General features: G+C 44.1%; 1 protein-coding gene across 14 annotated transcripts in view; it reads left to right on the top strand.

Moving 5' to 3' along the window:
- The window catches only part of OBSCN (obscurin, cytoskeletal calmodulin and titin-interacting RhoGEF), a 170,363-nt gene that overhangs the window by 85,047 nt on the left and 71,595 nt on the right, over window positions 1-13,721 (top strand). For 11 of the 14 annotated variants that reach the window (XM_010712264.4, XM_085226863.1, XM_085226867.1 and 8 more), the window contains 12 exons: window positions 933-1,199; window positions 1,515-1,778; window positions 2,330-2,596; window positions 3,620-3,886; window positions 4,542-4,808; window positions 5,908-6,174; window positions 7,771-8,043; window positions 8,418-8,684; window positions 10,580-10,846; window positions 11,250-11,519; window positions 12,144-12,410; window positions 13,267-13,533. In XM_010712264.4, the coding sequence (XP_010710566.2) occupies window positions 933-1,199; window positions 1,515-1,778; window positions 2,330-2,596; window positions 3,620-3,886; window positions 4,542-4,808; window positions 5,908-6,174; window positions 7,771-8,043; window positions 8,418-8,684; window positions 10,580-10,846; window positions 11,250-11,519; window positions 12,144-12,410; window positions 13,267-13,533 (3,210 nt within the window). The remainder of the gene's footprint in view (window positions 1-932; window positions 1,200-1,514; window positions 1,779-2,329; window positions 2,597-3,619; window positions 3,887-4,541; window positions 4,809-5,907; window positions 6,175-7,770; window positions 8,044-8,417; window positions 8,685-10,579; window positions 10,847-11,249; window positions 11,520-12,143; window positions 12,411-13,266; window positions 13,534-13,721) is intronic. The other 3 variants (XM_085226861.1, XM_085226860.1, XM_085226870.1) reach the window with 3 other exon arrangements.

Raw genomic sequence — 13,721 nt, 5'->3', positions numbered from 1 at the left:
GGCCACGTTATTTCGACTGTGTTGAGTGATGTTTATGTTGCTCTTTGTGCCCATAGCTACCATCCTAATGCAAAAAGATAGGTTTGCACTAGAAGTCCAATCTTCTAGGCAGGAAAGGATGAATTCTTTGTGACCTCCTCTGGTCTTATTTAGGTGCAAAAACCAGTTGCTATGCAACCAAAACTGATGTTTCAGCTTAACACTGCTGCAGATGAGAAGTGTGCCAAATCAAGACTTCTAACCTAGGTATTTTAATTTAGCTCCACCGCCATGAATGAGTTGTGAAGTCAGAGATCTGAGATATCCAACCTTGTGAAACGGGTGGAATATCCCATCATCTCACCTAGTTAATTAGAGGGACATACGTGAAGTTCACCACATTTATTTTGAGGACACAACTTGCAGTGGGTACTAGAATTAAGCAAGCAGGGAAAATGTGTTCTGAGACATGAATACAGGCTTAAGATTCAGTATCTGGAGACTTTCTCTGGGGTCATGAGGCATCTGTGAGCCCTGGTTGTGTCTTTTCAATGACACCTCAAGGAACAAGGAATGATGTTGAGGAAGGAGTTGTGCCAACACTCGGAGCCCAACATGGCTACACTATAACCAGGAAAAGATGGTGGAAGATGTTATCACATGCATGAGCTAGGGAGCTCAAAGGTGCTGCTCTTGGTTCTTCTTATAAGGAAATTGGGAGAAAGCAGGGATACATCTCTTGACTACAGTGCAATTATGCTAGTAGGAAGCCAACATAAACCCCAAAGAATTAAATGCATGTATTCCCACTAGGATGTCTGTTTCTCTTTCCTCTCTTTGCTGCTAACGCTCTGCCCTTCCGTAACCTTCACAATCGTACCCCATCACTTCCCACTCCCACCCACTGCAGAAGATATCCTCAGTTTGTAATTCATTTTACCTGCATCCTTCAGCTGCACCTCCATTTTTCCAAGAAGAGATGAGCAGCGAGGAAGCAGTAGAAGGTGGAATGGCCACTTTGCACTGTCAGATCAGCAAGGCTTCTGCCCTTGTTCAGTGGAAGAAGGGCCATCGCATCCTCACCCCAGGCAGGAAGTACAGCATGAGCCAGGAAGGCTGTGTTGTGGAGCTGGTAGTTCACAATTTAGACTTGAATGACACTGGAGAGTATACCTGTGTTTGTGGAAACAAGACCACCACGGCTGCCTTAACAGTGCATGGTAAAGTAATCCTTGGGACTAAGGTTCTCCACACCTTAGACCTGTCCATGTCTCTATTGCTGTAGTCTCCTGTTTGCTTGGGCTTTTGTTTTCCATTGGAGGTAGCTTATATGCTTCTTCCTACTCTTAGAAATGGGAAAAGCAGTGCCTGTTTTGTATCTGTCCTCCTGGTTCTCTCACTTTCCTTGCCCTGATGCAGTGTCCAAGGAAGATGTTTCCACTGACCTGTATCATGCATCCTTTCCTACTGGACTTCAACTAGCTGATTTTTTAAGGAATATTCAGCCTATATATGGTAATTCTTTTACTCTTCAGCACTGCCTCCAGAATTCAAGACCTACCTGAAGGACCTAGAAGCTGTAGAACGTGGGACAGTTACTCTGCACTGTGAGCTGACCAAACCTGCTGCGGTGGAGTGGAAGAAAGGACAGGAGGTGCTCAAAGCAAGCAAAAAGTACAAAATGAGTCAAGATGGTGCTGTTGCAAAGCTGATTATCCATGAGCTGGATGAGGAGGATGCTGGAGATTATACCTGTGTGTGTGGAGATCAGCAGACAACGGCCACTTTGACTGTCAATGGTAAAACAAACGAACAAGCTGTATTTTGTATTTTACTTGTTTCGTTGTCACTTGCAGAGAAGATATGGCTGTGACTCGTAAGGAAAGTGCGTGGAATAGCATGGCCTTTACAGCAACAGTAGAGTGATCAGGTAGAAAATGGGATATGTGATGCAGAAGGAAATGCATTGTTTCAGTCTCTTACTGTCGGGGTAATTGTAATCTCTCCTGCAAGTGTTCTGCCCTGAGAGGGGATCCGAATGCTTACAAACCTTGCTGATCTCTGGAATATCTCTTCAGCAGTGGTAGAAATATTCTGCTATTTTTCAGTCTTAGATTGGATGAAGCTAGAATAACCTTTGGGACAAGTGTAACTTCTTGAAACTGATTTATTCTTGTCCTGCAGACCTTCCTATTATCTCTCTGAGGAAACACTCTGTACTTTGAATCGAGAGCATTGAGATTTAGAGCCATCTGCAAATAAGCTCTCTTGGCATTTCCTTTCTTTTCCTGCTTTCTCTTTCCCAAACCCCCAACTGCAGCATGTTGCAAGTTGTATTTCTATTTTATAGCCCTACCAGCACTTTTCAAGCAAGAACTTCAGAATACTGAGGGAGAAGAAGGTGGGACAGTGACCCTGAAGTGTGAGCTTACCAAACCCAAGGCTCCAGTAGAGTGGAGGAAAGGAGATGTTACTCTCTACCCTGGCTTGAAATACGAGATGAAGCAGCAGGGCTCCTCTGCAGAATTGGTCATTTATGACTTAGAATTGGATGATTCAGGAAAGTACACCTGCGACTCCGGACATCAGCAGACAACAGCTGCAGTAACTGTACATGGTAGGCAGAGTACTGACCCTAGGCTCAATAGTGATGAAGAAAGGAGCACCTTTTAGTATCTCTACAGATACTGATTTGTTTTACTCTCTGCCAGTATATGTTTTCTCCCTCAGTCTGAAACATGGTCAGGACAAAGAGGTTCTGCTTGCAGCACCTGGAGTGGTTAATCAGCATCAAAGCAATTTAATATTGTCATGATGTCAAAGTGTGATGAGCTCTCCTGCCCTATGAGCACAGAACGTGTGGCTGCATATGGTGATTCAGGAAAGGGATAAGAGGAAATAAATTAGGGAGATTGATTCTTTGGGGTTGCTGACTGCTTCATTAGACATGAGAGATGCATAATTGAGTGTAATGCCTGATTGGGATGATTACAAAAACAACAGCTGGTAGATAAAGGTTCTCTGTAATACATGAATGTACTGTGTTACTACTGGAGACTTTCTGGATACAACCCACGTGTGCAAACAATTGCATCCACATGTTTTCCTCAGTCCTTTCTGCCATTACCTGAAACCACTCCATTTATCACTTCCTTGCCAGCTCTTACCATACTGCTGCTGCTTATGTTTTGAATGCTGTCTTGCTCTTCTATACGTTGGTGGAATATATAGGGCATGCACGGGGAGGGAGGAATACTCTTAGCTCAATATTGCAAGCTTCCAGACTTTCTTTAAGGAACCAGGGTCCAAGTAGAGGGAGCATGTCCTGCTGTGTCCTGGTGGTCATTGACTGAAGCACCCCTAGTTGGCATGGAGAGACTTTGATAGGAAAATCTGACAACTTCAGATGGCATACCAGGCTGTGCTGGGATCTGCTCTTTCCTGACTCTTTCTTAACTTCACTGTCTGTCCTCAGCTCTTGGTTCATACAGTGCTTAAAGAAAGATGCTGCCAAGAAGGAGAATGGCAGCCCGAGGATTTTGGAATCATTAGAATTAGGCTGTTTCAGAAGCACGATGGTAGGGTTGGGTCGTTTCTGGACTGAACCACTCTTAAAACATTTTCCTCTCAAATTTTGCAGCACTGCCTGTCACATTTAAGCAAATGCTCCAGAATAAGGAATCAGAGGAAGGAAGTACAGCTACTTTCTGCTGCGAGCTGTCAAAACCCAATGCTGCAGTGGAATGGAGGAAAGGAGGAGTGGGGCTGCAGCCCGATGAGAAATATGAGATGAGGCAGAGGGAGTGCCTGGTAGAGCTCTTAATACATAACCTCCAATTAGAAGATACAGGAGAATACAGCTGTGATACTGGGGATCAGGAAACAAAGGCATCTTTACATGTGAAAGGTATGTGATGTGAGCTAGCTCAAAAAGCAATAGATTTCATCTTACACAAACCAACGACTTGAATAGGATTACCTGCCTTTTTTCTTTATAAATATTTCCAAAGAAAATGGACAAGGATGATACTTTCTTCTTCCAGTAGTGTGAGTCTTGATTTCTAAGAAGAAATACTTTCTGGCTCTACAGTGGAAGAGAAATAAAAGAAAGAGCAATGTTATAATGTAACGTGTGAATATTTAATGTGATATGTGACCTAAATATCTGAAAAAAAAAATAAATTCCTTCCGTATCCTGGAAAGAGAGTGACAACAACTTTCCTGCTCTGTTGAGGCTGTTCACAGAATTTTCAACTGTTTTACTCCCAAGCTCTTTGTGACATCAACTGAAGGATAAATTCATTCAAATAATTCAATGCTGGGAAAGATTGGAGTCAAGGAATGAAGGAAGGAACCTTTGTTAGTGCTGATGGCTGCCTCTCCTGCAGAAATATCTGCTACCACAACCAGGTTTATTAGAAAACGTGGATCTTGCCTTGGAGCGTAGCACTTGCAGAGCGCAGTATCTTGCTCCCCCAGGTGTCAATCTAGCTGTGTTAACCAGGAGTTGATTCTGGATTGAATAAAAGCTCCTGTTCTTTGTTGTTTTCATTTTTCTTTAGCCCTACCAGTTCTTTTCAAAAAGGAGCTCAAGGATGAGGAGGTTGAAGAAGGAGCTGCGGTGAAATTCCAGTGTGAGCTGACAAAGGATAACGCAGCAGTGGAGTGGAGGAAGGGCACCATGGAGATCTTCCCATGCTCCAAATATGAAATGAGATTAAGTGGCTGCACAGCTGAGCTTGTGATCCATAATGCAGAACCAGAGGATGCTTCTGATTATACGTGTGATACAGGAGACCAGCAGAGCACAGCCATCCTCAGAGTGAATGGTTAGCATTACACCAAGATGGATCAGAGGATAAAAGGGATTTGTGAAGCTGTGTAGATAACATTTTGTTATTCTCTGGTGACTAATTCCCCCCGAAAAGTAAGATAAAGAGGAAAGGTTTATGAGGTGTTTAATCACAAACCAGAATACAGAAAAGTGGATCTTTTGGGACAGGTGGATAGAATGGCTATTTAAGCCCGTGTAGTTCTTAACTTTTGGTATTCATTGCTGGCTCACTCAGCTCAACAAATGCTTGTAAGCCATTTACAAAAAAAAGCATCTTTAAAATGGACTGTTTTCAATTCTTCTCTGGTCCTCCCATGAGGATCCTGAGAACAGTATTTTTAGATAAAGCAGAGTAATGTCTGCACATAGTCAGCATTGGTGACATGTCTGTGGTTGCTTCTGACATTTGGGTGGTACTTGAGGCTTTCATCTAAGCCACAATGTTCCAAACTATGTGTGCTGTGGGCTGAATCCCAATCCGGGAAGAAGATGCTGTCCTGTGATGAGTGAAAGAGTGCTCCCTTTACATGCATCCTAATAGGTCTTAGATAACAGAACCACAAGCACTGAGCTTTCACAACTGCTCACTCATCCATGGGATGGATATTCTCTTCTTGTTTCCATCAGTGGTGAGCTGTGGTCTGGGCTGTTCCCATCTGTGAGCACATCATATGGAAGGATGTTCTGCTGCTTGTGTAGGGTCTAGAGGTGATGGTAGAGAAATGAGATGTGCTCAAATCTTTATAACTGTTGTTAGAAGTCAAAGATTTATGCTAGTTTTAACAAGAAAGTATGACGTTCTGTTCAGTCAAGATCTTTTTGTGTGGGAGTTTTCTATATTCAGAGCAGATCATAGAGGATATAATGAAAGATACCCTTGACTCTATTGGGAACAAACACATTTGGGGAATTTTATCTCCCTGCCTGGATATACAAAACTTAACTATCATATATCCACTTAACTATCATATATCCACAAGCAGACTTGTTCTACAGCTTCAGACCTCAAGTGCCTTGTGCTGAGCTGCCCAGGCCTGACGTTCATACATCCAAGCCAGCAGTTCATTGCACTCATTGCCTTTTTCACTTTGCAGCCATTAAACCCCGGCTGAAGCAGCAGCTGAAGAATGAAGAAGTGGAGGTGGGAGGAACAGCTAAGCTGCGCTGTGAGATTTCTATAAGCAAAGCAGAAGTAGAGTGGAGTAAAGATGGAGCTGTGCTTCACTCAAGTTCCAAGTATGAAATGTGGCAGCAGGGCACCATCCGTGAGCTGCGTGTTCACCACTTGGAGCCCGGTGATGCTGGAGAATACTCCTGCAAGGCTGGAGATGAGACAACCTCTGCAAAGCTGACCGTGAAAGGCAAGAGATACTTACTGGAACCAAGGGGATTTTCACTTTAAGATGCTAAGATTTGGAAACATCCCTGCTACTGCTGTGTTAAATGCACATAGGGCACAGGAAGGGTCTTGTGAAGTAATATGAAATCTTGTTGTCTGTGACTGAAGTGAGGCAAAGAATCCCTTGGTGGGCAGGCGAGGATAATGCAGCTGTAATTTTTGACTCGGGGCTTGAAATGTTTGCTTGGCCTGTGAGTAAGCAGATGGTTCACCCCTAGCTTCCAGTCACAAGGCAGAACTACAGGCAGATCTTGCTTTCAGGTTTGATCACTAGTGTGGAGCAGTCACCTCTAGCTACTCCACAGGCTCCTCACTGTTACAGATGCTCTGTATGCTGTGCCCCGCTGCACCATTTTTCATGCAGAGGATGACTTCAGTGGAACAAATGTGTAATCTCTTTGCTCAGATGGAGAATGATGTACTGCCCTTTAGTATGTGCACCAGATTCAGGGAGAAGTCACTGCCTATTGCAGGCTGTCTGTGTGATCATTGCACAGATCTGCAGGTGCCCAGCTGTCCTAGAAGCAGGACTTGAACCAAACAAAGCACAAGCACCCTGTGCACTGATCCAGTGAGCCCTGCTGTGAGTACTGTGCCACCCAGATACTCCAGCCCAGAGAATAAGCAATCCTTTGCAAAAAGGCAGGAGAGGGGATCAGTATTTAATGTTGTTCTGTGAAGGTATCTACAGATGTAACAAATTTCAAAATCCTGACTTTCAAATCTGGCATTCAGGCTTTTTTTCCACCCAATTAGAGTATCAAACATAATTTAAAAAAAAAATCAGTACGCAGCACATCTCGGAGACAGAGCAAATGATAAAACCACTGACCGAAAGATCACAGAATTGCAGGGGTTGGATGGGGACCTCAAAAGATCATTGAGTCCAACCCCCTGCTAAAGCAGATACCTTACAATAGGTCACACAGGTAGGTGTCCAGATGGGTCTTGAGTATCTCCATAAGAGGAGACTCCATCACCTCTCTGGGCAACCTGTTCCAATGCTCTGTCACCCTTACCGTGAAGAAGTTCTGCATGTTAGTACTGAACTTCTTATGTTCAGGTTTTAGGCCATTGCTCCTTTTCCTATTACTGTGCACCACCAAGAAGACCCTGGCCTCATCCTTTCACCTCCCACCTCCCCATATTTATCAGATTCCCCCCAGTCTTCTTTTCCCCAGGCTGAACAAACCCAGGTTACTCAGCCTTTCCTCATACAGGAGATGCTTCAGGTCCTTTATTATCTTTGCAGCCCTCTGCCGGACTCTGTCTGGGAGATCCCTGTCTTTTTTGAACTGGGGTGCCCAGAATTGGGAATAGTAGTTTAAATGTGGCCCCATCAGGGCAGAGTAGAGGGGGAGGATCACCTCCTTTGCCCTGCTGGCCATGCTCTTTTTAGTGCACCCTGGGATCCCATCGGCCTTCTAGGTTTCTATGGTCAGTGAGCATGGTGGGAGTGGGTTGATGGTTGGAATTGGTGATTTTAGAGGTCTTTTCCAACTTGACTGAGTCTGTGATTTGGTCCATATTTTCCATTTTGTATGTTGACTGTTTGCAGAGCCTGACGTGACCATTGTGAGTCACCTAAAGGACATGGTGGTATTTGAAGGGGATGATGTCACGTTTCAGTGCCAGGTGTCTCATGAGAACGCAAGGGATGTAGAATGGAAGCTACAGGATGTTGCTCTGCAGAATAATGAAATGAATGAGATCTCAGTGGAGAAAGGAAAGATCCACAAGCTGACACTGAGGAAGGTGACTGAGCAGGACCTTGGCACCATCACTTTCCGAGTGGGACCATACACATCCACAGCAGAGCTCACAGTAAAAGGTAAAGCACTCTGTGATGCAGTAAAGATCTGTGAGAACAGATGACGCTTTGCTTTTGATGTATTAACAAATTTAAGGCCATTGTTCACTTCTTGTTAACTCTTGTTAGTAGTGTGCTTGTGCTTCAGAGCACACGTGATGCACCATGGTGTTCTCGTATGCTGTTATCACTATAGATGGAAAGTCTAAAAATCACCAGGATCCTGAAGCTAAGTATTTGTGAGTGGGTTTCATCAGAAATCGATTCACTTCTTTAATCTCCTCCAAAAATATAGAAGTTTAAGTATTTGCTTAACTGTACAGCTGTCATTTTTTAACAGTAGGGAAGCAAAATAAAGGTGACTGTTAATTCCTTCACTGTGTTTGCAATTTCAGTGCCACCTCCAGTCTTTGAGAAGAAATTACAGAACACGGAATTCCAGGAAGAGCAAACAGCCATCCTGCACTGCGAGGTCTCCCAGCCTAATGTTGCCGTGGAGTGGAAGAAGGATGCCCAGGTGATTTCCCCAAGCACCAAATATGAAATCAGACAGGAGGGAACAATCCACACTTTAAAGATTTATCATTTAAAACCAGAAGACTCAGGCAAATACACCTGTGATAATGGGAACGAGCAAACGACAGCCACTTTAACTGTTAAAGGTAGGTTGGTTTGCTTTGTTTTGTTTTTAAGACGAGAAGCTCCTTCCACATTCTTGGCAAAGTAGTAATGAGTGACTGTTATCTACAATCTTGACTTCAAATTTACTGACACAAAGCAGATGAGTCCTTTTTCTTTCAGAAGTTAAAGTCCTCCTGTCCCAGGCATAGTAACTTCTTCCACTATTCCAGACCCAAGGTTTTCTTTATGCTCACTCAAGAGACCAACCCTGGAACTAAATATAATGATGCCATTTTGTTTCTCAGCCACCTTTATTTTTTGAGCTGTGGTCCCAGCTGAGCAAAGGGTGCCTAAGATTCAAAGTGCTCAGTGTTACCTGGGCTCTCAATTCCAGCTGAAGAGCGAGATACCTAAGGAAGTTCAGTGCCTACAGTCTAAAAAACAAGTCAAATGTGCCAATATATCCATTTAAAAGAATCTACCCTGCTATAAATACAGTCTTTTCCTGAGCTACAAGATCAGCTAAAATGAAGAGGAGCCAAGAAGTTCTTGTGAAGTGTCATCTTTTGAAATATCTCTTGAGGATGTATCACCTGCCTGCTCTCACACCAAATCCAGGATGCAGTGATGCCAGAATATTGGTATTGCAAACCCATCCTCTGACAGAGACTGTGCACCTGTGTTTCTATGTATGGTCACAGCCATGCCAGCACTCTTTGAAAAGAAACTCCAAAACCAGGCAGCTGAGGAAGGTTCTGCAGTCGCCCTTCGTGCTGAACTCTCCAAACTCGATGTACCACTGAGGTGGAAAAAAGTGTCAGTTTTGCTCCAGGCCAGCAACAAGTATGAGATGAAGCAGATGGGCTCTGCTGCGGATCTACTCATCCATGATCTACAGCTGAAGAATGCTGGAGACTACACCTGTGATTCTGGCAATGAGCAAACTATGGCATCCTTGGTAGTGAAGGGTGAAACGAGCTTTCACTTCACCTTTTGAGCTCTAGGTTAATTTAGGAATTCTGTATCTAAGATTTAGGGACACTGTCTCAGAGAGTTCATTCCTTTTTTTGTGTGATGAGGGTTTCTCATTCAGCAGACCAGATCTTCACAAATCTTGTCAAGACATTATCTCTGTTCTTCTTTTTCCTTTCTTGGTTCTTAAGAATCGTTGGACTGCAGGAGTTAGCTGCACAATGAGATGCCCTTTCTGCAAATGCACCTGTACAAAAATCTGACTCAAGCCATTGCCTAACTGTCCCATGGAATGCATCATCCATTCCTATGCCATCTGCAAGCACCTTCATGCCTCTCTCTTCATATATACATCACTCGGTTCCTATGAGTTAACTGTGTTTTTTATGATCCCATCCCCTACCTTTGTAAATCTCAGTTCAGCGATTTCTGTGGAGCTACCATGGTTCTTCTGTGCAACTGGGCTCAAGGAACACAAGTTCTACACGTTGTATGTAAATCAACCCACCAAACCTCTGTCTAACCCCACCAATGTTTACACCTGCATACAGGAACGTTCAGACATCGTTTCTCTTTTGGGTCTAATTTTCAAATGAAAGGCTTTATATCACAATCTTTTTCTATGCACCCTTTTATACAGCCAAGAACTTGGATATCAGGCGTAGGCAATTGAGTTGTGGCTTTGACATGCCTGTCGGGAGATATATACACTTAGATGCTCAAGAGTCAACAACTGTGGCCACTCCAATGTGAAGTGAAATTTATTGCCAGAGGTGGTCAATATGCACAGTGCCCCCTGGGGAGTGCAGAGTGCTTAGTGCTCCTGGAAATCTAGTGCTTTTTCATCGTTCCTCTTTTGTGCCTTCAGGTCATTGAGTTTTAATCAAGTTTGGAACGGCCCTACAGTTTCACTAAATGCAGTCAGGAATGAAACTCTATTTTCCTCTGATTTCTCTTGGTTTAGCTTTGCCAGTAATTGTCACAAAACCACTCCAGAACCAGCAAGCTGAAGAAGGTGGCACCGTCACTTTGAGCTGTGAAATCTCAAAATCAAATGCCACCGTGCAATGGAAGAAGGCTGGGAAAGTGCTGCAACCCAGTGATAAATACAAGATGCACCAAGCTGGGTCCGTGGCTGAGCTGACGATTCTCAACTTGAGTGAAGCTGATGCAGGGGAGTACATGTGTGATACAGGGGACCAGCAAACCACTGCAGTTGTGCACGTGAAAGGTAGGACTTCATGTGGGGAAGAGCTGAGCAGAGCTCATTACTATGGCAGTGACACATGATTAAGAAATTTGATAGCTAGACATTGTCCTATGCCCAAACTGAGTCATAGGGATTTTGGAGATAATGTTGGTTTCAAGGGAACGGAGGATGGTTGCTTCTAGAGAATCAGAAACAGGTCTTTAATCATGACCTTGTGGTTTTATGTTAACGTCAACCACTCAAATCTATTGACAGTGTTTTCACAATACGTATATTGTATTATAAATGTAATGTGTCTTGTGGGTATTAGTTCTTTCAAATAATGCAGTACTGTCAAGAATGAGTATAACGCAATGTTTAATGTGGAAAAATAGGAAGTATCACTTGAACATAGCTATCAAACTTTGTTGACCTTTCCATAAAGAACCAGCACCAACCATAGTGGAGATGCTGAAGGACGTCACTTCATATGAAGGGGAAGATGCAGTCTTTGAATGCAGACTGTCCCAGGAAACAACTCAGGATGCTCAGTGGTTCCTGGGGGATGTTCCCCTGCAATCCAATGAAATGAATGAGATCAAAGTCCAAGGGACACGCCACACTTTGATCCTGAAAAAGGTGACACTAGAAGACTGTGGACCCATCAGCTTCAAAGTTGGGCAGCATACCACAGGGGCACAGCTAACAGTCCAAGGTGAGCTACTTACCAAACAGAAGGATTTAGAAAGTACTGGTAAGCACTGTCAGTGTTGCCTTAGCTTTTGGAGAAGTGTATTTTGGAGGAAGGGTCTCTGCAAATCTTGGGAGATTCATCTAACACGGCTTGGGCATTTTAGAGTTTGAAATGACTGGCTCAGGTGTGCATATCTGACCTTTTTATAGTCTATGGAGTGAAGCAGAAATCCTTTGAGGACTAGTCAACCTATCCCCAAACAAGCATCTAAGATACATTAAAATCAACACTGAAGAACATCAAGAATAGTTTCTGAATTCATTTCCTACTTGTCATGTTTTCAGATCCTTGCCCTGAAAACAAAACCCTTCAGTTATTCTGATTTGGAAAGATTGGCCATGTCAATGCCTTATCTTGTTTGTTCCTCTTCCATCTGGTTCCAAACGCAACTATCACAGAATCACAGGGGTTGGAAGGGACCTCTGTGGATCATCGAGTCCAACCCCCCCAAAAGCAGTAGGTTGCACAGGAAAACATCCAGGCAGGCTTTGAACATCTCCAAAGGAGACCATAAGTGTACAGTTCTGATCTCAGGGCAGTGCTGGATTCCACACATGCAGCAGTGTTTGCATCTCTTCTCTGCAGCTGCTCCAGTCACCTTTGTGAAGGCTCTCCACAGCCTGGAGCTGCAGGAGGGTGGCACAGCCCACCTGTGCTGCGAGGTGTCCCGACCCGACGTCCCCGTGCAGTGGAAGAAAGGCACATCTGTCATCCACTCCAGCCAGAAGTGCAGCATCAAGCAGGATGGGAATGTGCACACGTTGGTCATTCATGATTTGGACTGTGGAGACTCAGGAGAATACAGCTGCCACACAGCTGATGGGAAGACCACTGCCAGACTAGAAGTTAAAGGTATGATTTCCTCTTTGCTCAGCAGCTCTGAGACAGCTGAAAGAATACATTGCGCTCTTTGGAGCATCTTACTGTGAGAAAGGCACTGAAGCTCAGGAATAAGTGGAACAGAGGCCACAAAGTTTGTCATGGGACTGGAGAAGGTTGACGTATAAGGAGAGGCAGCTGGGTTTGTTCAGCTTGAGGAAAAGAAAGTTGAAGGAGGACCTTGTTGGTGTCTGCAAATGTCTGTTGGGGGTCTACAGAGAGGAGAGAGACAGACTTTTATTTGGGTGTGCAACAAACTGATGAGAGACAAGAAGCACAAGTTAATCGAGAGAAATTCAGGTTAGGGAAGTAAAACACCTTTTGTGATGAGAGCTACTCAGATGATGGAGCAGTGACACAGAGAGGTGGAGGAATTCCCTCCTTGGAAGACCTCAGTGGTCCCCCCAGCCTTAACCATTCTCTAACTGATCCTTTCCTGCATGATCTGAAATTGTTCTTGAAATGGTGCGGTTTTGGGTCAGCAGGAATGTATTGTTTGAGAACTTCTATCCGTTCTATTGTCTTATTTTTGGATGAAAAAGCATTTGGGCTTCAAAAAGGATTATTGAAATTAGTTGGGAACATTTAGGATATAGAGAAAGAAATGCAGCTCATGTAGAATTGGATTAACTCTATCCCTTCTCCTCCTCTGCCTGGTTTGGAAATAGACATCCTTCTTACCCAGGTACACAAAGCCAAAACTGTACACGAACTTCAATGAATGGCACTACTGCTCCAGTTCTTACCAGTACCTTGTCAACAAAACAGTCCTCTATTCTCTATCTGTGTTTTGCCTGTTTGTTCTCTTTGCACCGCTCCCCCCTTGAAGCCCTCCCTGTGCTTTTCAAACACTGGCTGACAAACGAGGAGGTGGAGGAAGGGCGCACTGCTGTGTTGCACTGCGAGCTGACAAAGCCCAACGCACCTGTGGAGTGGAGGAAAGGAGATACGGTGCTGCACTCAGGTGACAAGTATGAGATCCAGCAAGAGGGGACACGTGTCGAGCTCTTCATCTACGATGCCGAGGCTCAGGATGCGGGTGATTACACGTGTGATTCAGGGGATCAACAGAGCACCGCATCGTTGCAAGTCAAAGGTAGGTTAAGCCTTGCTGGAAGGCAGAAAACCTGTGGCTGCCTTCTATAGAACTGAAATTATAGAATCACCAAGGTTGGAAAAGATCTCCAAGATCACCCAGTCAAACCATCTGTCTATCACCAATATTCATCACTAATGGAAATTTAATCACTGATATTCTGTGTTTGTGAATTCAAAGTGCAGGAA

The sequence above is a fragment of the Meleagris gallopavo genome, chromosome 6 (assembly GCF_905368555.1).
Source record: "Meleagris gallopavo chromosome 6, MGAL_WU_HG_1.1, whole genome shotgun sequence".
Lineage (NCBI taxonomy): Eukaryota > Metazoa > Chordata > Aves > Galliformes > Phasianidae > Meleagris > Meleagris gallopavo.
Note: the sequence above shows the minus strand (reverse complement) of the source record. Positions and strands in the feature narration are given on the sequence as shown.